At 54.2% G+C, this 24,722-nt stretch overlaps 10 protein-coding genes across 10 annotated transcripts; 7 read left to right on the top strand and 3 right to left on the bottom strand.

The window, feature by feature from the left end:
* Positions 1–1,024: 1,024 nt before the first annotated feature.
* On the top strand, positions 1,025–6,016 carry VTN31DRAFT_2222 (uncharacterized protein; the record flags this gene model as incomplete). Its single annotated transcript, XM_069402367.1, has 1 exon — positions 1,025–6,016. The coding sequence occupies one exon, from the start codon at positions 1,025–1,027 to the stop codon at positions 6,014–6,016; it is 4,992 nt and encodes a 1,663-aa protein (XP_069257318.1).
* A 3,202-nt stretch (positions 6,017–9,218) lies between these two features.
* VTN31DRAFT_2221 (uncharacterized protein) lies at positions 9,219–9,563 on the top strand (the record flags this gene model as incomplete). Its single annotated transcript, XM_069402366.1, has 3 exons — positions 9,219–9,297; positions 9,382–9,470; positions 9,519–9,563. The coding sequence occupies 3 exons, from the start codon at positions 9,219–9,221 to the stop codon at positions 9,561–9,563; spliced, it is 213 nt and encodes a 70-aa protein (XP_069257317.1).
* A 741-nt stretch (positions 9,564–10,304) lies between these two features.
* On the top strand, positions 10,305–12,235 carry VTN31DRAFT_2220 (uncharacterized protein; the record flags this gene model as incomplete). Its single annotated transcript, XM_069402365.1, has 3 exons — positions 10,305–10,672; positions 10,728–10,918; positions 10,977–12,235. 3 exons carry the CDS (start codon positions 10,305–10,307, stop codon positions 12,233–12,235), a joined length of 1,818 nt encoding a protein of 605 aa, XP_069257316.1.
* A 419-nt stretch (positions 12,236–12,654) lies between these two features.
* On the bottom strand, positions 12,655–13,422 carry VTN31DRAFT_2219 (uncharacterized protein; the record flags this gene model as incomplete). The annotated part of the gene is made up of 1 exon (XM_069402363.1): positions 12,655–13,422. One exon carries the CDS (start codon positions 13,420–13,422, stop codon positions 12,655–12,657), a length of 768 nt encoding a protein of 255 aa, XP_069257315.1.
* Positions 13,423–13,749: 327 nt separating this feature from the next.
* Positions 13,750–14,305, top strand: VTN31DRAFT_2218 (uncharacterized protein; the record flags this gene model as incomplete). The annotated part of the gene is made up of 4 exons (XM_069402362.1): positions 13,750–13,806; positions 13,870–13,930; positions 14,009–14,138; positions 14,203–14,305. The coding sequence occupies 4 exons, from the start codon at positions 13,750–13,752 to the stop codon at positions 14,303–14,305; spliced, it is 351 nt and encodes a 116-aa protein (XP_069257314.1).
* Positions 14,306–14,716: 411 nt separating this feature from the next.
* On the top strand, positions 14,717–15,963 carry VTN31DRAFT_2217 (uncharacterized protein; the record flags this gene model as incomplete). The annotated part of the gene is made up of 3 exons (XM_069402361.1): positions 14,717–15,542; positions 15,596–15,832; positions 15,884–15,963. The coding sequence occupies 3 exons, from the start codon at positions 14,717–14,719 to the stop codon at positions 15,961–15,963; spliced, it is 1,143 nt and encodes a 380-aa protein (XP_069257313.1).
* Positions 15,964–16,040: 77 nt separating this feature from the next.
* VTN31DRAFT_2216 (uncharacterized protein) lies at positions 16,041–16,892 on the bottom strand (the record flags this gene model as incomplete). The annotated part of the gene is made up of 3 exons (XM_069402360.1): positions 16,041–16,114; positions 16,164–16,303; positions 16,366–16,892. 3 exons carry the CDS (start codon positions 16,890–16,892, stop codon positions 16,041–16,043), a joined length of 741 nt encoding a protein of 246 aa, XP_069257312.1.
* Positions 16,893–17,395: 503 nt separating this feature from the next.
* VTN31DRAFT_2215 (uncharacterized protein) lies at positions 17,396–19,208 on the top strand (the record flags this gene model as incomplete). The annotated part of the gene is made up of 2 exons (XM_069402359.1): positions 17,396–17,500; positions 17,565–19,208. 2 exons carry the CDS (start codon positions 17,396–17,398, stop codon positions 19,206–19,208), a joined length of 1,749 nt encoding a protein of 582 aa, XP_069257311.1.
* Positions 19,209–19,544: 336 nt separating this feature from the next.
* Positions 19,545–20,171, top strand: VTN31DRAFT_2214 (uncharacterized protein; the record flags this gene model as incomplete). Its single annotated transcript, XM_069402358.1, has 3 exons — positions 19,545–19,659; positions 19,748–20,037; positions 20,103–20,171. The coding sequence occupies 3 exons, from the start codon at positions 19,545–19,547 to the stop codon at positions 20,169–20,171; spliced, it is 474 nt and encodes a 157-aa protein (XP_069257310.1).
* A 377-nt stretch (positions 20,172–20,548) lies between these two features.
* Positions 20,549–22,688, bottom strand: VTN31DRAFT_2213 (uncharacterized protein; the record flags this gene model as incomplete). Its single annotated transcript, XM_069402357.1, has 5 exons — positions 20,549–20,553; positions 20,607–20,866; positions 20,929–21,679; positions 21,733–22,383; positions 22,454–22,688. 5 exons carry the CDS (start codon positions 22,686–22,688, stop codon positions 20,549–20,551), a joined length of 1,902 nt encoding a protein of 633 aa, XP_069257309.1.
* Positions 22,689–24,722: the final 2,034 nt, after the last annotated feature.

Here is a 24,722-nt window from a genome sequence, read left to right as displayed (position 1 = left end):
CGCCATGGGATGATATTTGCTCATTGTTGGAGGACATGGGAGAAACGGAAAGTGCCTGAATAGCCGGTGTCCCTGAATGGCGGGGTGCCTGAGAGCCTTGGTGCCTGGGTGCCTGGACGGAAACCGGACGGGAAACCAAACCCCGATTCAAATGGCAACTGGCGAAACCGGAAAGATTCTGGCCCTGACCTAACTAGGTAGGTGGGTTAAGCTAGGCCTCCATGTGGTGAGGCTGTGAGAGTCTTGGACAAAACCGGCTTCTGGACGACGACGGCCTTTACTCCGTACAGAAATAGAACTTGCCTAATCCAGTACCAATATCCAAAAGAGAAAATAAAAGTAGTTGGGGTCTCCACACTTCTGTCGCAAACGGCAAAAAAAGTCATCAGCGGAGTGGCGGCATGCACCAAAAGTGGCCAATCACAGTGCATCTTATACTTCACAGCCTCCCACGCCTCAGCCAATCAGATTCTCCCACCCCGGGCTTGGTCCTCCAACCACATCGCGCTGAGAAGAATCAACCGATTCATCCTTCAAAACCAAAAACATCATGCGGCCGTCGTCGCGGCGGATGTGCCCTGAGTAGGGAGGCCTCCTGCTTGTCCCCTCGCTGGTTGCGGATTCCGTTGCATTTTTCTCTGCAAGTTGGCAGCCAGATATCCCGGCATTTGTCTTTCCTGGTTATCCTTTAGATCCTTTGTTGTGTTTTCGCCATATTCGTATTTCCCTCGTCTCTTAACGAGTACTTCATCGAGGCTTTGCCTGCGAACCCGATGCAAACCCGTTTGCGCCGAACATTCATCGAGGGGTCCATTTGAAAAACCAACGCCATATCCCGCCCTCCCCGTCAGGAATTAAGCGGCCGGATCGCTAGCCATTATCATCTAGAAAACAGCGGCGAATTGCAGAAACCTCGAATTGATCAACAATGCACCTTGCGTCAGTTTCGTCAGTTTGATCGTGCCGAAGGGAACAAAAGCCGTGTTCTGCGACAGTCGGCGTTGGAATAGACACTGGAGTCGCCATGATGGACCAAGATGGCGCAGGAGGGTCCAGGAACGTCGACACCCACCAGCCAGCGAGGTCCGTGGAGGAAGGGTCGCCCGCCAGCGATGGAGTGCAAGCGGGCGGTACATCGCGCGCCGCTAGTATACATTCGGTTGCGGCGCCCGAGCGGCCGTCGCTAGACCAGTCGACGCAACAGCCGCGAGTTCGATTCTCCGCTGATCTAGACCGGAGAACCGCCGTCCCGCCGGTTCAGCAAGGACCGGGTCGCTTGCGGCCGGCCGTTCCTGGATTGAGCATCAACACATCTATCCCAGTCGCCAACAACACCCGTATGCCGAGCCCATTGCGCAGGTCGCCCCTCGCCGATGACACCCAAGCCGTCTCGTCACCGCCAGCGGGGCCCTCTCCAGGGCCCAACGTTGATGAACCGGCAGCACCACGGACCCGAAACCGTGGGTACTCTCTACGGCGTATGCTATTTACGAAGAATCTGCAGTCGCCGCAGGATGAGAAGGCAGCCGCGGACCTCGAGATGCAACCCGTCTCTACTACGGTGGACCAGTCGGAGAAGGACACGGAGCGAACGCTCGTGGCGGAACGTTCGAAAGAGTCTGTTCAGAGTTCCGATCTCGACGACGACATGGACCTTTTGGACATGGACGTACCGAAGCACTCAAATCCTTTTCTACGCAAGGCTACCTCTACCATTTCCGCCGGTCAAAGATGGTTGGTCTCCACTGCCACCGCTTCTCCTGCATACGCCCAGCTGGTTTCTTTCAGCAAGCTCATTCGCAAAACGGTCTTTGGAATCCGAGAGCTCCCGCAGGGAAAGGATGGCCGGCACATCGATCTCAATGTGCACCGCACCGAGGTGCCCATTGATGAGAAGACAGGCAGGCCGTACATCAACAATTCGATCCGTTCCAGCAGATACAGTCTTTGGAGCTTTTTCCCCCGCCAATTCATCGCGCAATTCTCCAAGCTCGCCAACTTTTACTTCCTGATCATCTCCATCTTGCAGATGATTCCCGGTCTGAGTACTACGGGAACGTTCACGACCCTGGTGCCGTTGATGATTTTTGTTGGTATTTCCATGGCCAAGGAGGGCTTTGACGACATCCGCCGCTACCGTCTGGATAAAGAGGAAAACAGTCGACTGGCCTATGTTTTCCGCCCAGGAGAATGTGGCAGAGAATCCCGATCCGATCGAATAGGCGACAACGACGATGGCACCTCCATTGCCAGCGACGACGCAGGCTGGGTTCCTGTCAAGTGGATTGACGTTCGCGTCGGGGATGTGGTTCGAATCAATCGTGATCAACCGTTTCCAGCGGACGTGGTCTTGCTGCATGCCGAAGAGCCCACCGGGGTGGCTTATATCGAAACGATGGCCTTGGACGGCGAAACCAATCTCAAGACCAAACAGCCCTGCCATGCAGTTGCCAAGCTGTGCAAAACACCCGAAGAGATTGCGGATCCACGCAACTGCATCAGTTTCAACGTGGAGGCCCCCAACATCGACCTCTACAAATTCGACGGCAATGTCACTGTGGGCAACGACAAGCTGCCGCTTACCAACAACGAGATTGTGTACCGAGGCAGTGTCCTGCGGAACACGGAGTTTGTCTATGCCATGGTGATTTACACCGGCGAAGAGTGCAAGATTCGCATGAATGCCAACAAGAATCCTCGTATCAAGCGGCCGGCGTTGCAAAGCGTGGTCAATTACGTTGTGATTGTAATTGTTTTCGTGGTCATTCTTCTGGCAGTGATATGCACCGTTTCATACCATTACTGGGCCAAGAACACCGAGGCGAAGTCGTGGTATTTGGACGATGCGCATGTAGCCATAGGCCCGGTTTTTACATCCTTTGTGATCATGTTCAACACTTTGATCCCAATCTCCCTCTACGTCAGCTTGGAAATTGTCAAGGTGGCTCAGATGTTCCTCTTGAACGACATCGACATGTACGACGAGGCGTCGGACACGCCTCTCGAGGCGCGCACGTCGACCATCAATGAGGAGCTCGGGCAGGTCAGCTACATTTTCTCGGACAAGACGGGCACATTGACCAACAACGACATGCGCTTCCGGGGCATGAGCGTGGCGGGCACGGCGTGGATGCACGATAGCGATCTGCGCGAGGAAGCTCTTCGCGAGGGTAATCGCCCGTATCTTCTCCACAAGAAGCGCAGCGTCAAGGGCAAGAAGGCAGCGCGCAGGTCCCAGTCGGAGACCGTCACGCGATCCGATTCGGCGCGGATCTCCATCGCTTCGGCGAAGGCGGGGCAGCTGCAGCGGCCCAAGTTGTTAAGTCATGGAAGACCGTTCCATGGAGGAAACACCATGGAGTTGCTGGCGTATATCCAGCGGCGGCCGATGACTCTGTTTGCGCGCAAGGTCAAGTTCTTCATCTTGTCGATGGCGCTCTGCCATACCTGCTTACCAGAGCACAAGGAGTCGGGCGAGATCATGTACCAGGCGGCATCACCAGACGAGATGGCGCTGGTGACGGCTGCCAAAGAGCTCGGGTACCTTGTCGTTGATCGAGAGCCCACCAGTATCAAAATCCGGACTTATCCGTCCGGATTTGATGGCGAACCGGTGGATGAAGTCTACGAAATCTTGGATATTGTCGAATTCACCAGCACCCGCAAGCGCATGTCCGTGATTGTTCGGATGCCTGATCAGCGTATCTGCCTCTTTTGCAAGGGTGCTGATTCCACCATTATGAAACTTCTGAGGCAAGCAGCCTTGGCGAGTGAGAAAGCCGCGGAAGTGGAGCGGCGTGCCAGCCTCCGGAGAACCAGCGAGGCCCATGAAGCAATTCGGCGCAACAGCGAGCAGCTGCAGAGTCCCACTCTGGTGCGGCGGTCCAGCCTGGCTACCCGCCGGCCCAGTGGAGTGACGGGCCACCGTACGTCCTTGCGGCGCAGCGTGGATCTTTGGCTCCGAGATCGCGAGACCGACCACCGCGCTCTGACGAGGGATAATGACGCTATTGAGCATTACAGCCCTCGGCCTTCCATGGCACGAAACTCGATGGCCCTGTCCGATGGACGACCTTCGTTCCAAGAAGACGACAACGTCGATCTTGTCGATGAGGCCTTGGTCGTTGATGACCACGCAGTGTTTGAACGATGTTTCCAACATCTCAATGACTTTGCGGCGGAAGGGCTGCGTACGCTCATGTATGCCAGCCGGTACCTGGACGAGTCGACCTATCGGGAATGGAAGCAGGCCTACCATGAGGCCAGCACCAGCCTCGAGAACCGGCAGGAGAAAGTCGAGCAGGTTGGTGCACAGATCGAGGTGCAACTGGATCTGGTTGGCGCCACTGCCATCGAGGATAAGCTGCAGAAGGGCGTGCCGGAAGCTATCGACAGACTGCGGCGAGCCAACATCAAGCTTTGGATGCTCACGGGCGACAAGCGCGAGACCGCCATCAACATTGGTCATGCGTGCAAGCTGGTCAAGGACTATTCTGAAGTGGTTGTGCTGGATCATGAGAGTGGCACGGTGGAGAAAGACATTGTCAGATTCGCTGCAAACATCCGAAGAGGCAAAGTCGCGCATTCGGTGGTGGTTGTTGACGGGCAGACGCTGTCCGTGATTGAGGCCGATCAGAGATTGATAGAGCGTTTCTTTGCACTTGCCGTTCTGGTGGACTCCGTGATTTGTTGCCGCGCCAGTCCGAAGCAAAAGGCATTTTTGGTGCAGTCTGTGCGGAAGCGGGTGAACAACGCGATTACGCTGGCGATCGGCGACGGTGCCAACGACATTGCCATGATCCAGGAGGCACACGTTGGGATCGGCATCGCGGGCAAGGAAGGACTTCAAGCGGCACGCATCTCGGACTACTCCATTGCCCAGTTCCGGTTCCTCCTCAAGCTGCTGCTCGTGCATGGCCGTTGGAATTACATCCGAGTGTGCAAGTATACTCTGGGCACGTTTTGGAAGGAGACGCTGTTCTATCTGACCCAGGCGATGTACCAGCGCTACAACGGCTTTTCGGGCACCAGCGTCTACGAGCCGTGGTCAATGAGTATGTTCAACACCTTGTTTACGTCGCTTGCGGTGATCTTTTTGGGCACGTTTGAGAAGGATCTCTCTCCGTCGACGTTGTTGGCAGTTCCCGAGCTTTACAGAAAGGGCCAGCGGAATGAGGGATTCAATATTCGACTGTACCTCGGTTGGACGCTGCTCGGGATCGCCGAGGCGGCGATAGTGTATTTCACCATGCACCGCCTCTTTGGCTTGAGCATCATCAGCCGGGACCACACAGTGTTCCCGATGGGCCTGCTCCTGTACACGTGCTGCGTGGTGATTATCAATGTCAAGCTTCAATGTCTGGAGATCCATAACAAGTCCATCCTGTCCGCGATCGTCATGTTCATTTCGATCGGAGGATGGTTCCTGTGGAACATCATCCTGTCGCGGCGGTATGACGACAAGAACTCGGGAAAGAGCATCTACGCCGTCGAGGGCAACTTCCTGACGCGCACTGGAGAAAGCCTGAGCTTCTGGGCGGTGGTCCTCCTGATCGTTGCTGCGGTGCTTCTCCTCGAGATCGCGGTGGCAACGATCCGAGGCGCGCTCTTCCCGACCGACGTGGATACGTTCCAGGAGCTTGAGAGGGACATTGAGATCCGGCGACGGTTTGAGGAGGCCGCTGCGCCGTACCTGCAGCAAGGCTGGGATCACGGGAAGAAGAAGTCCAGCGTTGAGCTCGCGCGGGAAGAAGCGGAGATGGCGGCACGGGAGAAGGAGGTGCACGAGCTCCTCCGCCGAAGGGAGAAGATGGACAGCAGCAATGATGATGTCCTTTGGGAAATCGAGCACAGCAACCAGGACGATGGTCAAACAGACCTGGATGCAGAAGAAGCAGGGGGGGGGACGACGGGCACCGGGGCCACCGGAGGAGACCGTCGACGGTTGCATGAGGTACACGAATTACTGTTTAGCAAAGGCTTTGGCAGCATCAAAAGGGGTCCGGAGTTAGGGTGATTTTTTGGAAAGGTTTGTTTGGTTCCGTTACTTCCGTTGATTGATTGATTGATGATTTTTTGGTCTACGATATCCCGGCGCGTATGCTAGAATTTGGTTGTACATACGGAGTAAAGATACAGAATATAGTACGGAGTACAGTCCTCTCAAATTTTGGAACATGCATGTGAGACAGTCGATAGTTCGAGTACAGTATTGATTCTGGATTATTGGTCTGGTTTTCTGGAATCTGCATGGAAGCCCATCATTTCTGTCAGCTGGCAGAACTATAAACCGTCGTTGAAGGAAAACATACTTTCCTTTTCTGAATAATACTGTACTTACCGAGAATTGTTTAATGGGTGCTGAACTAGGCGTACGGGAATTCGAAAATACTTGAATTGGGTTAGTGTGGGATGATAACCTCATGCCAAAGAGACGTTAGACTACTGCCAGTCTGCGGGGGCTGCGGCCATGCGCGGAGTTGTATGGATATGAGTACATACATGTTTATGTCGTTGTAAAGTGCACCGCCGCGAAACGGTCAAACTTAAAGTACTGGAAGCGGCGCGCGGCGCCCCGGTCGCCGGCGGAGGAGCTCCGGAAGCCTTCCAAGATAAACTTCGTCAAGGAGTTGATCATTGCTCGGAAATGCTCGGGTCAGCTTACATATCCGCGCGGTGCCGCATGAGAGCTGAAATGGTTGTGAGGGAGAGGAATTGAGGCATTTGATGAGCGTGTGCTTTTTTGTGCTTCTGATGATGCAGGCGCATTGACAGTTTTTTTCGAATGATAGGACTTGGTTCGAGGGCTTACGAATCCAGATCGAGATAGACTGTGCTGTGCGTAGGCTACACTCCGCAAAAGGCCAGAGGGCAGTGCGCATACAGAGTATACTGCGTATTTGATACTCGGGTTTCTCATTCGATGTACATACTCGTCATGGCAGTGGCCTACTTATTACTGTACTGGCCAAGTATCGATGTATCTGCTCCCTTCTATGGACCAATAGACCGCCACGCAAGACCTTCTGACTGTGCAAACCTGCAATGCATCAGTGATTGACATTGACAGTCTACAGAGTAGACGTGGTACAGTAGCGCGCTATGGATCGAACTTGACGCAAATAAACTTTGATCAGCAGACGATCATTGCCGTTGTGGCTGTTTTGAACTGCTGCCAAAGTGTGCCAATCGGGCGGGGGTCTTTTTTTTTTTTTGTTTTGGTATTCATTCCCGGTTGGTTTTTGATGGAAGGATTCAGTTCCCCAAAACCTGGCAATAGTACTATGAATCATTGTCCTTCTCATCATCATCATTATCGGCGCGCAGTGCTTGGTATCTAATGGATGGTTACGAATGTGCGAGTCGGCCCGATGAAGTGACATTGGTGGGGGGTTCAGTGAAGAAGGATTCGATCAGGGTGGATTATTATTTTCGTTTCAAGTCTCAACCCTCATTATTGCATGCCAGGTACCTAGTACCTTAAGTAGATAGTATTATCTATGGAGCACGTGTTTTACTGTTGGTTCTAGACGGTGTCTCGGAAGAAGCCACGAAAAAAAAAAAAAAGAAAAAAAAAATGAGAAACAAGTGCCGGCATGAACGGGTTTCGTAGGATGGGCGAAGACGCTAGGACAGGGCAAACATCATCATGTCAGATTTGCCCTTGGAGATGTTTGTTTCAGGGTTGTGTGATCCTTCGTACCAATCTCTGAAGGAGTACCTACTGGCTTGTTTGAGGATGTTGGGATGATCTGTGTGTTTGGAACTGAAGATAGGGCGAGGAGCTACGTAAGTACTACGAGTAGGAACTGTACCTCGCGAGGACAAATGTATTGCACAGCCTTGGGTGCTCTGCGGAAAGGTACCTAGGACGATAAAAGATGCGCCCAGGACTCGATAGTCGCAATGAATCAATGCGTGCTCGAGCTCCCTGGATTGACGAATCGTGGCAGTTTGATCTTGAGCGAAGAAATCACCAAGAATAACCATTGAAGCTAAGGTCCAGCCACCTTCAACGCGTCATTCTGATCGTCAACGACATCAGGACTCACCGAGCACTAGACGTGGTGGCTCAGACAGAGCGCCATTAACAAGTAGGTGTACATACAGTAGGTAGTAGGCTACTTACAACCTGTGCGGCTGAGCTTGTGGGATGTTTTTCGTCCTCGAAGCATTGAGCTGCGGTGGTTCGATTGTCTCGTCGTTAGTAGTACTAGTAAGGTGAAGTTCAGTATGTAACCTAAGGTACAGTAGATGGCAATGTTAGAAGCTCCTGGGTAAACTGACGAGTGAGTACATACATGCATGCATGTACTACTAGTAGTAACTACATACAGTATGTAGTAGCTCACCTCACTCATCTCCCCGGTCAATCTTCTCTGGTTGGTGATCAAACACGGATCTTCTCCGGGATCAGATGTCTAGAACGAAAGATGGCCTAACCTACTCGTACGCTCAACACGATAGTATGTATGTAGCTGACTCTTTTAACCTTCTGGAGGATTCGAGACACGCAGATGCCGCTAAAAAAATAGAAAAACCTGTGACGCCGTTGCGGATCAGAGGATCGATCTCCGCGCTAGTCCCGATCTGAGCTACAGTAGCCTATCAGTCTCTTGGTGAGGTTACCTCAACGTTTAGGATTGTCCCAACGGAATCCAGAACGGAGAGTCGGTATGTATCCAGGATCCCGTGTCGGCCCAGGGCGGCCGATTCTGACATGGAACCCACGCATCCGAGACAGATAACTTAGTTGGTTATGCACCGACAGGATGGTTACTCGTGTGCTGTTTTCCAGAACAGCCCCAAATTCCCTAGGTTTAGCCGACGATGGTTCAATGGCTGGCATTTTCTGTTGCGCATTATTATTGCTCGCTACTGTAGGTACATGTAGTAGGATATGGAGTTGTACTGTAGTATACTAGTACTAGGTTATTGCTTTTTTCGGACTTAACATGCGGAATTCTGGTAATCTACGGAGGACACTACCCAGGTTCCGGAGTATGTATACTTTTGCTTTCTTCCGTCGCAAGCTTTGCCGCATCCAGGATCCTCCCACGCTCTCTGCATTTGATCAAACTTTAACAAGCCGCTGTCAAGCCTCTCCAACGTGTAGCCTCTGCAGCGAGCCAGCGCGGATCAGCCCGATGCTAGCCGAGCTAACCGATTGCAGTTAGCGCCAGATTTTGTCGCTAAACCCATCCGGGAAGTCCATTGACATGGTGAGTCCATCCGGATCCCTGATTCCCCGAGTCAGTCAAAGTCCGATCTCTGGTGCCGCGCGAAGTGGATGCTTATGTAAGTCCCATTCCAATGGGCAATGGCGGATTGGCGGCTGCCCCCGCAGCGCTAGTGGACTTAGTCATCCTTAAGCGCCGGTAGTTGCCAGGGACGGACAAATGGCGGCCCTCAGCCCCTGGATCGGTCCTTCACAGGGCCCCCACTTTGGGACTACTGTACGACTAGTTACTGTAAGTAGTAATAGTCAAAGGTGGGCAAATGTTCACTAATTGGCACAGACACCTCAGGCACCAAAACGGCCTGAGGACGGCAAGGACGCCTGAGGTTCGGTCGGCCAAGCCACCCACCGGCGGCGCCGGGGCCTCCTCCTTCTGCCGTCCCGGCCGTGTCAACGCCCAAAAAGTTCCTCTTGCTAGCGGTCTATCCATCGGCCTTGCTGACCGGACATCCAACTTTGCTTTTTTCGTCGCTCCTTTACCCTCTTTTATCTGCTTCTTTTTTGACTTTTTCCTTCTTCCTGCCCCTCCCTTTTCTTTTCTTTGGGATTGATCGTTCGTCACTCCTTTTCGAACGATCCCGCTGCCGCTCCTTTTGCTCCGCCTCGCCCCATGTCATAAATTGACCGTTCTTTCGCTTCGTCCTTCCGCTGGCCAAGGAGCTCGCGGACTCTTTTGAGATCATATCGTTCTTTGTTGACGGCAGCCTGTCGGTTGGATCTCAGATACCCCTACCCCCCTTCCCCGCTCGGGGCAGCCTGTGTGTCCATCGGCTGTGAAACGAGAAGCTGCTAGGTTCAGCTTCGTCGGTCTGGTCGTTGCGCCTCTCGGACAGACGAATCTGGCGCAACGTTTCCGTACCTCTTGATCCCTTGTGTTGTTTCTTCTCTGCTTTGCCAACGCAGCGCTGGAGCGTTGCGGAACCCCCGTTTGACGTACGACATTGACGCTCGGTGTCAAAGATCGAGAACGACCCTTGTCAAACCACTGCTGGTTCAGGGTGCCCCAGCCGAAACAAACCCGGTTCCTTCTTCCTTATCGATATCACCTCTCTCCTTCTCCGCCGCCATGTCTTCGACGAATACTTTGTCTGCACCGGCGGCGCCTGCCGCCACGTCTTCCTCGACGACTTCCGCCTCCTCCACTTCGACCCCTTCCTCCGCAACCACCAGTCCCACCACACCCGCTCGCACAACCGCCTCCAATACGACCTCGGCATCTTCGACCACCACCCCCTCCGGCGGCCGTCGGCATCGTAAAAGCACCTTGACTCAACAGCAGAAGAACAACAAACGTCAACGGGCCACGCACGAGCAATTGGTGACCCTTGAGATGGAATTCAACAAGAATCCCACCCCGACCGCCGCCGTCCGAGAGAGGATAGCCGAGGAGATCAACATGACGGAGAGGTCCGTCCAGATTTGGTTTCAGAATAGGTGGGTTCTCACGTCCAGAAGGCTTCCATATATGATGACTGACGATCCGCGGCAGGCGTGCTAAGATCAAGATGATTGCAAAGAAGAGCATTGAGACGGGCGAAAGTTGCGACTCTATCCCCGAGTCCATGCGCCAGTACCTCGCCCAGCAATTAGACCTCAAGGGTGGCAAGGACCCTTCGAATCGGGGGCGAGGTGGTGGTCAGACTCCGAGCTCGACCGAGTCGAGCCAATCGAGCAAAGTTGGTAAGTCGAAAGGGATCTCTCTGGATCATTCTCCCCACGATGCTGATGGAATCCATAGTCATCCACCACTTCACCTGTCGTTCTCTTAGCATTGGAAACTGGCGTCGCATTGGCCAGAATGCTATGGATCTGGTGATTTTCTACTCGCCCGAGAAGGCGACAATGACTTATTACATCAATAACGATTCGGCGGGATACAAGATCGAGTATCCATTCTCACACATCAAGAACATCAATTTGGATCTTGGTGAAATGACCCCCAATGGCCGGCCTGGTGGTCTGGTCGTGGAACTGCTTCGACCGCCATTCTTCTACATGGACTCCGCCAACACAGGTGGTTTCATTCAATGCGGAGATTTCACGGAAGACCAGCAAGCCAGCCATATCCTTTTCCATCATCTGGGCGGCCACCCCAGAGTGCTGAGCATGCAGCTGGCCAAGCTGGTCTCATTGGATGCTTTCCAAAACCGCATGGCATACAATAACAATTACCCCACTGGAGACCCGTTCTTCTCGCCGCATGGCATCGATCGCCCCGCCTCTCAACCGAATCAATTGCCCATGGCGCAAGTCGCCATGTATCCGGGTGCCCACGTTGGCGTCGCCCAGATTGCCCACAGGCGGCAACGCAGTCAGTCGGTCCCTCCAGTGATGGATTTTACCTATGACCAAACGGCCATGCCGCCTCTCCAAGTGCAACCACCGGTTTCTCAGCTCACCACCGACTACGCTCCGGTTCCCCAACCAGAGGCCGCGCAAGCGTTGGTGTCTCCCACCTCCAGCTACGGGACGGATGCCGGGATGTATCCAATGTCCACCGCCACGACGGTGGCGACCATGGCCACGACCGAGGCAGCCTCGACCGCAGGAACGGCGACGGTATCGGATTACGCCGATCCGAATCTCGTTGACCAGACGGAACAGGTGCCGATGGTGACCAACGCGACGGCACAGTACAATGTGCCCTACGTCGTGCAGTCGCCCATGGTGTCCCAGTCGCCCGTGTCGACCGTCAGCCCCGTTGAATCATCGCTGGTGGTCGATCAATCGCCGCCACTGTCGGCGTTGTCCAATGCTGCCGCGTCTTCGGATGTGTACGCAGGCGACCAGCCCGTTGACATGACGGAAGGAGTGACGATTTCGAGTAGAGTGTACGGAAAGCCCACTCTTCACCAGCTCCCTCTGGTGCGCATGTTGGACGGGTCCAACTTTGACCTTGGCTCGCACGGGATGCCGGGTGATTATTCTCCCGTTACCGTGGTGGACTTTCCAGGCATGATCCTTCCTTATGAGATGCTCAACCCGGCCTCGACCTGAGGTCCTTGCCGGGCAGGACATTTTATCGGAGGGGGTTTTTTTTTATAAGCTTCTTTCTACGGCCGGTTCTGTAGTTTTCTTTCATGTTTATACTTTTTTTTATTACCTTTTCCCCCTTCGTCTCCCTCCTTTTTGGTTGATCCGTCTCCATCTTCTGGGTTATTTTTGGAGCCGGGATCAGGTGCTGTGAGCAATACTGGGTCGAATAGAATCTTCGCATCGTCTGGTCTTTTTGCCCTCTGGTGCCTTGCTGAGGCCATCAGTTGGGCTGTGAAATCTGCCTGCATGTGTTCGGATCTATGTCTTCATTATTGAAATTCGAAGAAGAAATCGACCGTTCAACAGATGAATACTATGCTGGGTATCAAGTAGTATACACAAGTCATGTAGCTGTACAGCTGTACATCATGTGGTTCCTATCAACCCTCCCAACCCGGAGGAACCCTCGGCTTCAGATGTCGATTCTCCCTGAGATACCGCTCCATAACAATCTCCATCTTAGCCAGAAACCCTCGATAATCCAAATCATCCCTCTCCGCCGCGCGCGGCCCAACCCCATGCTTGACACCCTCCTTGCACCAGACACTCCACGCCCCCATCTGCGCCGCCATCAACGTATCCGTGCCGATCCTATCCCCCACGACGGCAATCTCGTCCGCCCTCTCCACCACCCCTTTTCCCCGAAACCAAGCTACCACATCGTCCCCGCAGAACGGTTTCCGGCGTTTGCCCGGCTGCACGCGGAACACGGAGATCTGCAGCGGGCGCAGCGTGTCTTCCAGTTGGCGGGCCTCGTCCTCGTAGCGCGGAGAGTCGGGGCGGCTGCCGGCGGTGTTGGATACAATGAGGATGCCGTGCGGGTTGCGCGCGAGGTGGAAGGGGGAGGTTGGTGAGGTGCGGAGGGATTCGAGTTTGCGGAGGTATGGCGCGGGGAGGTCCGTCGTGTGTGGCGGGCAGAGAGTGTTGTCTTTGTCGAGGACGAGGGCGCGGATTGTTGGAGTGGGTTTGGGTTTGTCGGGAGGTGTGGTGGTGGTGGTTGTGGATGTTGAGACGAGGTGCGGTCCGAGTTGCTCGGGAAGGTCGAGGAAGGTCGGGATGGTGAGATTCGGGAGGAGATGCGCTGGGTTGCGCAGGAGGGTCGAGACGGTGAGGTTGAAGGCGGAGAGATTGGTGTTGAGAAGAGGCATTGTAATTCTCTTTTGGTTTGTTCGATGGTGTTTGGATAGAACAATCTAGGTACTTTTTTGTTTTACTTACATCGGCTGCTACGAGCTAAAGAAAAAAAAAAAGAATCGTCGACGTTCAACACCAATCTCTCTCTATCGATCATCATCAGTTCAGGATCAAAATCTCCCGCCCCACGATTAGATTCCTCTCGCCCTCACACACCCCCAGCTCGCTTCAATCTCTCCGAACTGTCCGTCTCTGGAATCCTAGGAAAACTAGGGAATCGATCTGGGTTTTCGAATTGATCGCCGCCGAACTCCGTCCCATAGCAGTCCTGTTCTCACACCATGGGGAAACAAACCAGCACTATCGGAATCCCGATCAAGCTGCTCAACGAGGCCCAGGTACGCAAGACCTCTACTCGGCGGCCACTCTTGTTCAAAGACTCCGTCTAACTCTTATTCCAGGGCCACGTTGTCACGCTAGAAATCACATCGGGACAGGTGTATCGTGGGAAATTGCTCGAAGGTGCGTCCCATTGATCTCTCTTTTTTTTTTGTTCTATTCTGTGAAGACGTAGACACTGGCTAATCGCTTCGCCCCCAGCCGAGGATAATATGAACGTCCAACTGAAAGACATCACTGTCACCGCGCGCGACGGACGAGTCTCGCATCTCGACCAGGTCTATATCCGGGGTAGCCATGTGCGGTTTTTTATTGTGCCCGATATGCTGAGGTAGAGAATATCCCCCCGTCTTGCTGTACCAGGGATCATGCTGACTTGCTGCGTTCGTCTCTAGGAATGCGCCCATGTTCCGTACCCGAGGACAGCGTGGTCGTGGTGTTGGCCTTGCGCGCGGTAAGGCCACGGTGAACCGGGCTCGGGGGCAGAAGAGGGGTTAGACATTACGTTCGTGGCGCGATGGAAGTGGTCTCCTTGTACTGCAGGGCTGCTTTGGCGGGAGGGAGGGGGCAAAAAGCTTGCTTGCGGTTCCTTGTGCTGTTGTTCTCCATGTCAAGTTGAGGGCAGGTGTCCGGATTACGGTTCTTCATGGGTCGAATTTTCTTTTTTTTTTTAATTTCTGTTGATTATCGATGTCTCAGGACTATCTTGGGTTGTTTATTAGGAAATGGGCCATGACTTGTGTCTGGTGTTTTAGTACTGGCAGATCATACACCTCTGGCGCAGAGTTCGAAGGTGGAGTACTACATAGACGAAGCTATTCCCAGACAGCTCCTAAATTACTTAGTACTACTTTTCTACATACATCGTCATGAGAACAACTCACTCGGATGAATAACATACACTCAACGATGCCGACATCGAATACACCCGGCGAGAGCGCCGCCAATCCCAAGCCCAAGACTATCTCCAACCCCCGCCGCCTCCTGGTCGTCACGCCCGCGCCGCACTCCCAGGCTACGATCCCTCCGTTCCTACAAACATTGACCGGCGCGCCGGTGAATAATGTCCCCGGCGACCACGATGATGGCTCTGGTCCCGCCGCCGCGTCGTCGTTGGCAGGGTATACCACACATCCCCCGCTGCGGATAGAAACAAAGTACTACACCGCGGAGGTTCCGATATGGGTTGATGAGATCCCGCTTCTCTCTTCTTCCCCGGTTCAGCCTGATGATGGTGGTGATGGGGGAAAGAAGGAAAGTCAATGGAGCGCCGAATTCCTCAGCGACGAGGCCCGGGTTGTGCGCGACGCGATCGGCGCGGTGGTGGTCTGTGTGCAGAACCCCGCGCCGCGAAGTAGTACTCGTGGTGGTGCTTTGCCCGAGACATCGGTGAAGGACGTGGAGACGGAAGAGGAGGTCCTGCAGAGGCCCGATGTGCGGGCGGTCAAAGCCACGCTGGCGATGATTGGGGAGGTTAAGAGTCGGATTGACGAGGAGAGGGGTGGGCTGGGTGAGGTGCCGGGCTTGCTGGTCTTGATGGGGAGTAAGACGGAGAAAAAGACGACAAAGGAAGAAGTATCTGAGGTTGATGAGGAAGCTGGCGGTGATGCGCGCCCGTTGAGCGCCGCTTGGTGGGAAGATCGGCTCTACGATGAGGGAATCCTCGGGTTTGAAGTCGTGGAGTGGGATCCGCGGAGTCGAGAGCCTGAGCAGGAGAAGAGGAATAAGTTTGGGGGTATGAGTCTCTCGTCCGGGTCTTTGGAGAGCGGGTACTGATCTACGGCTTAGAATTCGAGGGAATGCGTCGGATTAGAGAAGTACTCGAGACGCATGACTGGTCTGGCGAGCCAGAGGAGGACCAAGACAGTGACTCTGGTGGCTTCGATCTCGAGGTCAGTGAGCTCGAGCGCGAGATGATGGGGTTGAAATTTGCCGTGCAGAATGGCGAGGACGATCGGCAGGAGGATCCCGAGAAGATGGTGGAGGAGATGGACGCCCTCATGGAGAGGATGCGCGCTATCAAAGGTAAGAATCTGATCATCTTTCCTGAGAGTACGTCGTGCTAATCGTTGCTAGACATGAGTGCCGATATGCCAGAGTCGCAACGCAGGGCGTTTGCGTCCAAGGCTGTTCGTGATCTCATGAAGGATCTATGAACTGTCTAGATTATACTCGTACAGCGTTATCGATACTTCTAAGTATGTCCCTATGACGCGTCGATGCGATCAACGGTCTAGTCGACCCTGCTCTTCCCCCGGAGCACCCGCCTGCGCTGCGCCATCATATGGGTGTACAGGATATAGCTCCCTGATCTTCGTCAGCACTGGAATCATGACGTCGGGCAGGGTGGACATACCTGGCACATAAATCACCAACATCGAGATCAGGAACCAGCGATACAGCGGATGGATCTTGGCCGCCGGATCAAGGCCCAACCACATGAGCACACACTCGCTGGAGATACCAGCTGGATAGAGCACAAAGAATGTGTTGTACCTGTCCCAATCAGAGGCCGACCATAAACCTCAAATTGAGTCTCATACAAGGTGTAAACTTACCGCAGCCACATCCACCACTTTTGCACAGAGAATCCGCCCAACTGTAGCGCAAAGAAGCCATACCGAATACACTCGGTGATTCCCCACGCAAACAAGCAGCCCAGAAACGCATAGTCACCCAGCTTTGCACCCTTGGCCGGGTCTCCGCCCACGATGCCCTCTCCAAACTCCACAAACAGCGATCCTTCATGGAACGGGTACATCACCCCCCACACCACCAGGAACCGGCTGGCGACCTGCATGAAGGTCGTCGTGACAGGCGCGCGCACGAAGCCGACCAGCGAGTGCAGGACCTCCAGCCCGGCCAGGGTCTGCGTCGCGGCCAGCAGCGGCGAGTAGATCGCGTGAAAGATGGCGGGGAGGTTGTCCGCCGGAGGCGTCAGCTTGATCAGCAGGAGAAGCCCGCGCAGAGTGCATGTCGCCCACAGCGCGAGACTGACTAGGTTGTAGACAAAGAGGTATGCGCGGACCGGCTTCGGGGTTTGCTTCCGCGGTGCGGAGGACGTTGCGGTCGACTGGGCGGGCATTTTTTTTTTCTGATTTACCGTGAGATGAACTTCGATGGAATGGGCGAGCGGTCCGAATTGATTGATATCACTCGGCCATACGTGCGAGGAGAGCTGCACGTCGTTCGTGAGCACACAGCTGGGCAATTGACAGTTGAGAGGTGCAGAGATCGACGGAGCTTGAGCTGTCGTACACGTACCAGAAACGGTAATACCAGTACGAATACTGGACAGTGATGTCACAGGGTGCTGGGAGGTCGTCTCGAGTACTTAATGACTTGGCAGACTCATTGTACTACTGGAACAATTGAAATCATTTTCGATAGAATATCTCGTTCAATTAGAAGGTAGGTAGTTGCAATGAAGTTCGTGATGTTCACCTGTCATCGACTCAACCTCACAACATACCGTAATGATACCGTATGATAACTAGCTAACGATCAGATTAGATAAGCATTGCGGCTACGAAAACTTTCTCCGAGCCTTCGCGCGCGCTTCCGAATGAACTCTCTAAGATTGCCAACATGCGTCGATCCGCACTGCGGACAGTCCAGTCCGTGAGGCCCCTTTTCCGGGGCCAGCGAGTACGCTCCAGAGGCCTGGCGAGTTCCGCCGAGTCAATAGCCAAGGTTCGCGCTTCTTCTTTGGGCTAGATGTCTTCTCCCGATCTTGACCTTTTCGTGTCTACTATAGGATCCCGCCGAGCTCAACCAGATCACGACCCTCCCCAATGGGATTCGCGTGGCTAGCGAGCCGCTGCCGGGCCCCTTTTCCGGCGTCGGAGTCTACGTCGACGCCGGGTCGCGGTACGAAGATGACAGTCTGCGCGGTGTCAGCCACATCATGGATCGCTTGGCGTTCAAGGCGACCAAGAAGCGAACCGGAGAGCAGATGATGGAGGCTTTGGAATCCTTAGGCGGGAATATCCAATGTTCCTCGTCGCGAGAGTCCCTCATGTACCAGTCCGCAAGCTTCAATTCGACCGTTTCGTCAACGCTCGGCTTGCTAGCGGAGACGATTCGCGACCCGCTCATCACCGAGGAGGAGGTGGAACAACAGCTGGCCACGGCGGAATACGAGATTGGCGAGATATGGGCCAAGCCGGACCTAATTCTGCCAGAGCTGGTCCACATGACGGCGTACAAGGACAACACACTGGGGAACCCGCTGTTGTGTCCCAAGGAACGGCTGGTGGAAATCAACAAGGCTGTGGTGGACAAGTACCGCTCCGCGTTCTTCAGACCGGAGCGCATGGTCGTGGCGTTTGCGGGTGTCGACCATGACACAGCCGTCAAGCTGACGGAACGGTACTTTGGCGATATGGAGCCGTTCCCCGGGCCCGGCATACAGGGCAAGGGGATCGAAACGACGATGTCGGGTTCGCCCTCGTCCCAGAAAGAAGGCGAGCTGCCTACCGTTCCCGGGTTCTCGCCATCGTCGACCACTTCGAGCAATGCGCAGGCTGGCACGTCGCAGCAGTCGATCCTCTCCCGCCTCCCTTTCCTCAAGAATCTGTCCAGCCCGGCGCCCCGGTCTGCGACCGTGTCGGCGCTGGACCCGTCTGGCCTCGATCTGTCTACCCTTGATCTGAACCGGCCTGCTCACTACACAGGCGGCTTTGCGTCATTGCCGCCGATCCCCCCGCCGCCAAACCCGATGCATCCGCGACTGAGCTACATCCACCTCGCGTTCGAGGCCCTGCCGATCTCATCGCCGGATATCTACGCGCTCGCGACCCTGCAGACGCTGCTCGGCGGCGGCGGGTCATTCTCGGCGGGCGGGCCCGGCAAGGGCATGTACTCGCGGCTGTACACAAACGTGCTGAATCAGCACGGCTGGGTGGAGAGCTGTGTGGCCTTCAACCACAGCTACACGGACAGCGGGTTGTTTGGCATCTCCGCGTCGTGCAGTCCGACACGCACGCCGCAGATGCTCGAGGTGATGTGCCGCGAGCTGCACGCGCTGACGCAGGACTCGGGCTACTCGGCGCTGCAGCTGCAGGAGGTCAACCGCGCCAAGAATCAGCTGCGCTCGTCGCTGCTGATGAACCTTGAGTCGCGCATGGTTGAGCTGGAGGATCTCGGCCGTCAGGTGCAGGTGCATGGTCGCAAGATCGGGGTGAAGGAAATGTGTGAGCGCATTGATGCGCTCACCGTGCATGACCTGCGCAGGGTCGCCCGACAGGTCTTTGGCGGTCTCGTGGAGAATAGAGGCAAGGGCACGGGCAAGCCGACCGTCGTCCTTCAAGAGGGCGAGCTGGAGGGCTACAAGCTCAAGCCGTTTGCCTGGGAGGATATCCAAGAGCGGATTTCACGGTGGAAGTTGGGACGACTGTAGGTGTCTACCAACGGTTCAGATGTACAATTAGCATAGATATGACAATGTTGATGTACTGTAAATATAATCCTACTCGATTTATTTGGCATCACCGAGGTCGATCTCTTGGAGACTCTAAGCTTTGAAGCATGGACTGCGCCAAGAGCCGTCTCGTCCGCCGTACTTTTTAACTTCCGAGAAAGGAAAGAAAATTTCTTTGAAAGTTGACCTGTTGCCAATTGACCTTCTAACTTTGCCTCAACAATCTTTCAAACACTCAATCCACGATTTGTCCATTCCAGCAGACATTCTTCTTTCTCAACAAAGAACCAGGAAAAGGATCGAAAGAAACGAACCATGGTCAAGCTCACCGAAGTCGAAGATCAGCACTTCACCACCGAGAAACCACAACCCTCGAAGCACGACGCGCTTCTGGTTTCCGAGGAAGACGACGATGACTTTACAGACACAGGTTCGCATATACTTCAAACCATCCATATCAAATCAAATGAAAAGAAATAAAATTTCTCATCGATAATGTTGTTTTCTTTTCTGAACAGATTCGGAAATCTCCGTGGAATCCGACTTTGACATCGCCAACGAAACCCTCTACGAACGCATCTGCGCGCTCAAGGACATCATCCCGCCGCACTCGCGTCGGCGAATCGCCTCGTCGGTCTCGTCGCTAACGGCCCTGACAAAGTCGACGTTGTCGTTTGGTGGCAAGGCGCTCTGGGTGATCAGCACGAGTGCCTTTTTGCTCGGTGTGCCATGGGCGTTGGCCTACGCGGAGGAGGAGCAGTATGTTCAGATGGAGAGGGAGCAGGGAATGATGAAGGGGGCGAATGAGGTATTTTTTTTTCCTCTCTTCCGTTGAGGAGATTTTGGTTTTGGATCAGGCTGACTAGATTGTAGATGCTTACCCCCAGTGCGACGACCGCGACGCCGTCTACTGGTACCAAGCCCGCGAACAATCCGCTGTGATTTGTTATCCCGAACCCTTGATGGGGTTGGGTACGGGTTTATTTCATCTCCTTTGGTTGGGCCAAGTGTTGGTTCCGAATGGTGCTGTTATCGGTGTAGCTTCGCCCGTGGGTTGCGAGCTCATGTTCATTCTGTGAACCATGTATTTGTACTCTATTATTTACCTTATTGTGGGATGGATGCTTCTTTGACTAGACTGATTGATTGATTGGTTTTTGATTCGTGACGCCACTCGGTACATGAATGGGAGCTTCTGGCCCAAGTTCCATATCCCCAGTCGTAGAAAATACAGTGCAATATGCATGTATCGTCAGAGCGAAACAAACGCCAGTACTCATACACCAACAGTCCATCGACCCGGTCAACGCTCACGAGCATCACGCTGAGCTTCGTTAGTACTTGTACTGTTCAGATAAGATGGATATAAGCACCCACCACTCGACTGTCTGTCTCGCGCGGCTTTCAGATTGATATGAAAGTCACGCCACAGCTTCTTGATCTCTCCGCTCTCCTCCATCTTGTCCACGACTTGGTTGGCCAGCCGGCTGCGCTTCTTGCGGTTCATGCGTTCGCGCTCAAGGATGCTCTCCGCTTCGAAGAGCCCCTCGTTCTTCAGGTACTCAATCACCCATTCGTTAAGGTGAAAGCGCCAGTGCGCCAGCGTATGTGCCATTTCGGCATTGGCCCGGCAGGTTCTGCTGCACAGTTAGCTCGATGAGAACTTTCTAAGTGGGTGGATGGACAGGGATTTCCTGACCTTCCCAATAGGAACCGCGTGTTCTCATCATAAAGGAGATGGCCGTCGCTGTCTCGGTCTCCACGCTCTTCGGAATCACACGTTTCTTCCTCCGACTCCTCGTCACTTTCATCACTGTCGGTCAGCGGCTCCAGCGTTTCCAGCGAGTACGGCTTCCCCTGGAGCCGGATCTCCGCCGACGCAGGGTGTTTCGACCGATTGCATGCGTCGCAGGTGTTGTTCTCCGCCGTCGGATGTCCAGTGATGTCCATGTACGGACGGGCCTGCAGCGTCCGCGTGAACTTGGCATTCCACGTCGAGGAGACGAACTGCGACCCGACCCGGCCACGCACTTCGTCCTCCAGCTTCCGAAACGCGAACCCGTACATTGGATCGTCGCGCGCGAACGCCGGGTTGAGTTTGTTGTGCACCATCCACTCCACAACATCCCGGAAGCATTCACGCAGATCCTTGTATGCGTGCCGCGTGAACTCAAACGGCATCTCCGCGTGCGGCACGCCCAGCTCTGCGTCCTCTTCTTCCTCGACGAAGTCCTCTTCGTACTGGTCGAGGTCTTCATCCGCCGGGGTGCCGAGGTCCTCATCACTGTCGTCGTCTTCAGCAGCATCCGGCTGGCCCGAGGAGCTGACTTCGTCTTCGTCGGACAATTCTTTCTGACCGGCTCGACGGCGCCGCAGCCTTTCCAGCCCTTCCTGCACCTTACTAGCCTTCCTACCAACTCTGTTCCGTCGCATTCCGGGTTCAATCACATCTGTATCTACTGTTAGCACATCCGAAGTCATTGTGACCGCCCCAAGTGCCTACCAGATCCTTTGAGATCACGGAGATCATTCTCCAGATCCATCTTGTCTTGCTCTGACATTTCGAATCCACCGCTCACGCGACGCGGGCGGCGAGTTCTTGTGGGTGTGTAGGCCACAACGTCTTCCTCCTCATCATCGTCGACGATGAAGTCGTCCATCGACCTCTTAGGCCTGGAAGCTCGACCTTTGCTTTTAGGGGTGGAGGATTCTTCGTCGTCCAATCCCGATTGCTTGGAATCACGACGCCTTGGAGTCGCATCCACCCGGCGCGCCCTGGCCCCCCTCTCCAGCCGCCGTTCACTGGGGGATCTGCTGCGGTCAGAACTGTCGTCATTGGAGTCCTTCTCCCGCAGGCGGCGTGACGGCGCCCGTCGGATGGACCTCCGCGGCATGTCTGAGTCCTCACTTTCTTCGGATGATGTGGCTTTGGACGAAACAGAGGGTGAAGGCGGGGTCTTGCTTTCGCTCTCGCTGTCACTTGAGACCAGAAGACGCCGTCGTCGTCGTGCAGGAGTCAGGAGGTCATCCGTGTCCGAGTCAAGATCTTCGAAGCGTCTTTTGGTGTTGTTACTGATGCTGTTGATGTTGTGGCTTTTATAATTTGAGAACTTATTGCCATGTGACGCGGGTGTAGGCAAGCCATTCTCGTTGCCTAGAACAACAAACAACGCGTTAGACACAAACGAGACAGTTGCAGCGTGAGTTTCTAGCGGGCCACTTACTGATCTGGTAATCACCATCACCATCATGCACATCCTCTGGCGGTTGCCGCAGTGATTCTACAAAGGCATCAAGCCGTAGCTGTCCACCTCTCGTCCGAGCGCCAGAATAGCGAAGCCGCGCCGGTGTTAATGGCGATGTCTTTGATCTCAGCCTTGAACTGGGTGGTGAGTTCTCAGCGGGCGTGACAGGCGCGAAGGTGAGACGAGTCTGTTTCTTGCCATCCTTGCGAGGCATGGCTGCGCATTTTCGTGATACAACGTCGATCGCGATGTACGGAGTACTCCGTACTTGACTTTTCCAAAGTTCCGGGGTCGATTAAGCTTTATATTCCAACCGAATCAACCGCGACTTTGCTGGTGATGTCCTTTTGGGTATGTATATTCTTTGTTTGAATGTTTTCGTCGATCTTATCAGAGCTTCCTGATGATTATCGCTTAAGCCAATCTACTCCGTACCGCGTTCGTGACGCGAACACGCTGGCGACACGTGATCCACGATACGTACGAGTACAGTATCTAATTTCCAGAAGTGGAATAGCCCGCCTAGAATGGCTTCGGATAATCTTGGGACCGAGTGCGCCAAGTGTCAGCCTTCTAACCCTAATTGGCAGGTAAGGAGTAAATGGTCTTCCCCTTTATGCTTCCACTTCCGCTTCGGTACGCTCTATTGACACTCGGACACTGGGTCTCATCATTGCAGTTTAGGAAAATGGCCGGTCGACCGTCCAAGGATCTTTCTCGTTACAAGGAAGAAATCCTGCAGCTCGTGAATCGTGGTTACACCTACGAATCGATCACTGCCCACCTTGCGGACCATCACCATGTCCAAGTTGCGGACCGAACGTTGAGGCGCCAATGCAGTATGTGGGGAGTTCAAAAGCACCGCAAACCAGTCGATTCACCACAGCTTCGGGCGCGGATCGCGACATTGTTCAACGAATCGTCGCTTCAAGATCCCGATATTTTGCGCGCCTTGGAGCGTGAAGGATACTCTATTGGGGCGCGAACGCTACGCCGCATCCGCAGGCGAATGGGATTGTACCAGCGAGCCTCGCCGGTTGATCGGGAGGACTCCAGCGCTACGAAAGCGGAGGCAGTGTCGGGGCGTAATCCTTGAATAAGCACGGCCTGAAACGACAGGAGTGCGTTTTAAGGAAAAGATGAAGAAGAGCATCTGGGAGTCTTCAAGAACCTCCAATCAATCCCCGCAGAAGCACGTGACAATGTCCTGCAGCTGCAGAGAAGGAGCTCCTCTACTTCAGCTTTGGGATGGGAAAGAATGTCCCGTGAAGCTTTGCAGGAGGAGCCTCGGCCAGCATGCTGGTGCTGGGGTCAACCTGAGAGCGGGATACGTATGCTCTCACAGTGGCCGACTTTGCAAAATGCGGGGCTTCGAGGGCCATGTTGAACGCCTTCACCAGCAGGAATCCATTTGAAGCCTCTGAAGGTGGATGCGGACACAGGTAAGGAGCTCGGTCAGTACTCGTATTTGACTCCTAAGCACACCCTAACCAGGCACCAGAAAGTCAAGATTCATGTCTAATACTCGGGTCGTCACTTCAATCGAGTCACCAAATGATCTATCTGACAACCGCCCTGTTTGTGGTCTTGTAGGAATCAATTAGCGCCTTACTCTGGGACGTAGAGCTACAAGCCCGATGCACGTGTCACAGTCAAACAATCCAACAACAGAGAGATTGCATTGCCATGCACACCGAATTGCCTCCGACCAACTGCTCTAGCGAACAACTTGGGCCCTATTCTTTATTGACCCCGGAATACAGGAGGCCCGGGTTTCTGCCTGAGGCATCAATGACATCTCTTCAGACTGTTAACGACTGGTCAGCCTGACGTCATGCTGACTGCAGGTCTGCAGAGGGAATGGGAACAGCTAAACAAGCCTGAGCCACGAGAGAGCCTGGCCTCCATCTTTCTGGCCAGGAACTTCTCCGGAAGAAACGCCAGCGCCATGCGCCAATCAACCCTTGGGATGGTGAACCAGCGTCGCTGACGACACCGTGACGTCAAAAACGGCCGAACATGTCTTGCGACCAGGGAATATTGAAGGCAATTCTCCTTCATAATGACAAAATGCGTTCATTCAAAGCTCATCCTCGCCCTACTTTTTCCTTTTTCTTGTGTCTCTACTCTGTACTTTGGTGATACCCCTTCTTGGTTACGGCTCTCTCGCTCGGCCACGTAGCGAATTCCGTAAATACTATTTCAATACTTATTTTGATCGGCTCGTTCATCGACTTGCTTCTTCTAG

This window comes from Thermomyces dupontii (genome assembly GCF_041956625.1).
Source record: "Thermomyces dupontii strain NRRL 2155 unplaced genomic scaffold VTN31scaffold_11, whole genome shotgun sequence".
NCBI lineage: Eukaryota > Fungi > Ascomycota > Eurotiomycetes > Eurotiales > Trichocomaceae > Thermomyces > Thermomyces dupontii.
Note: the sequence above shows the minus strand (reverse complement) of the source record. Positions and strands in the feature narration are given on the sequence as shown.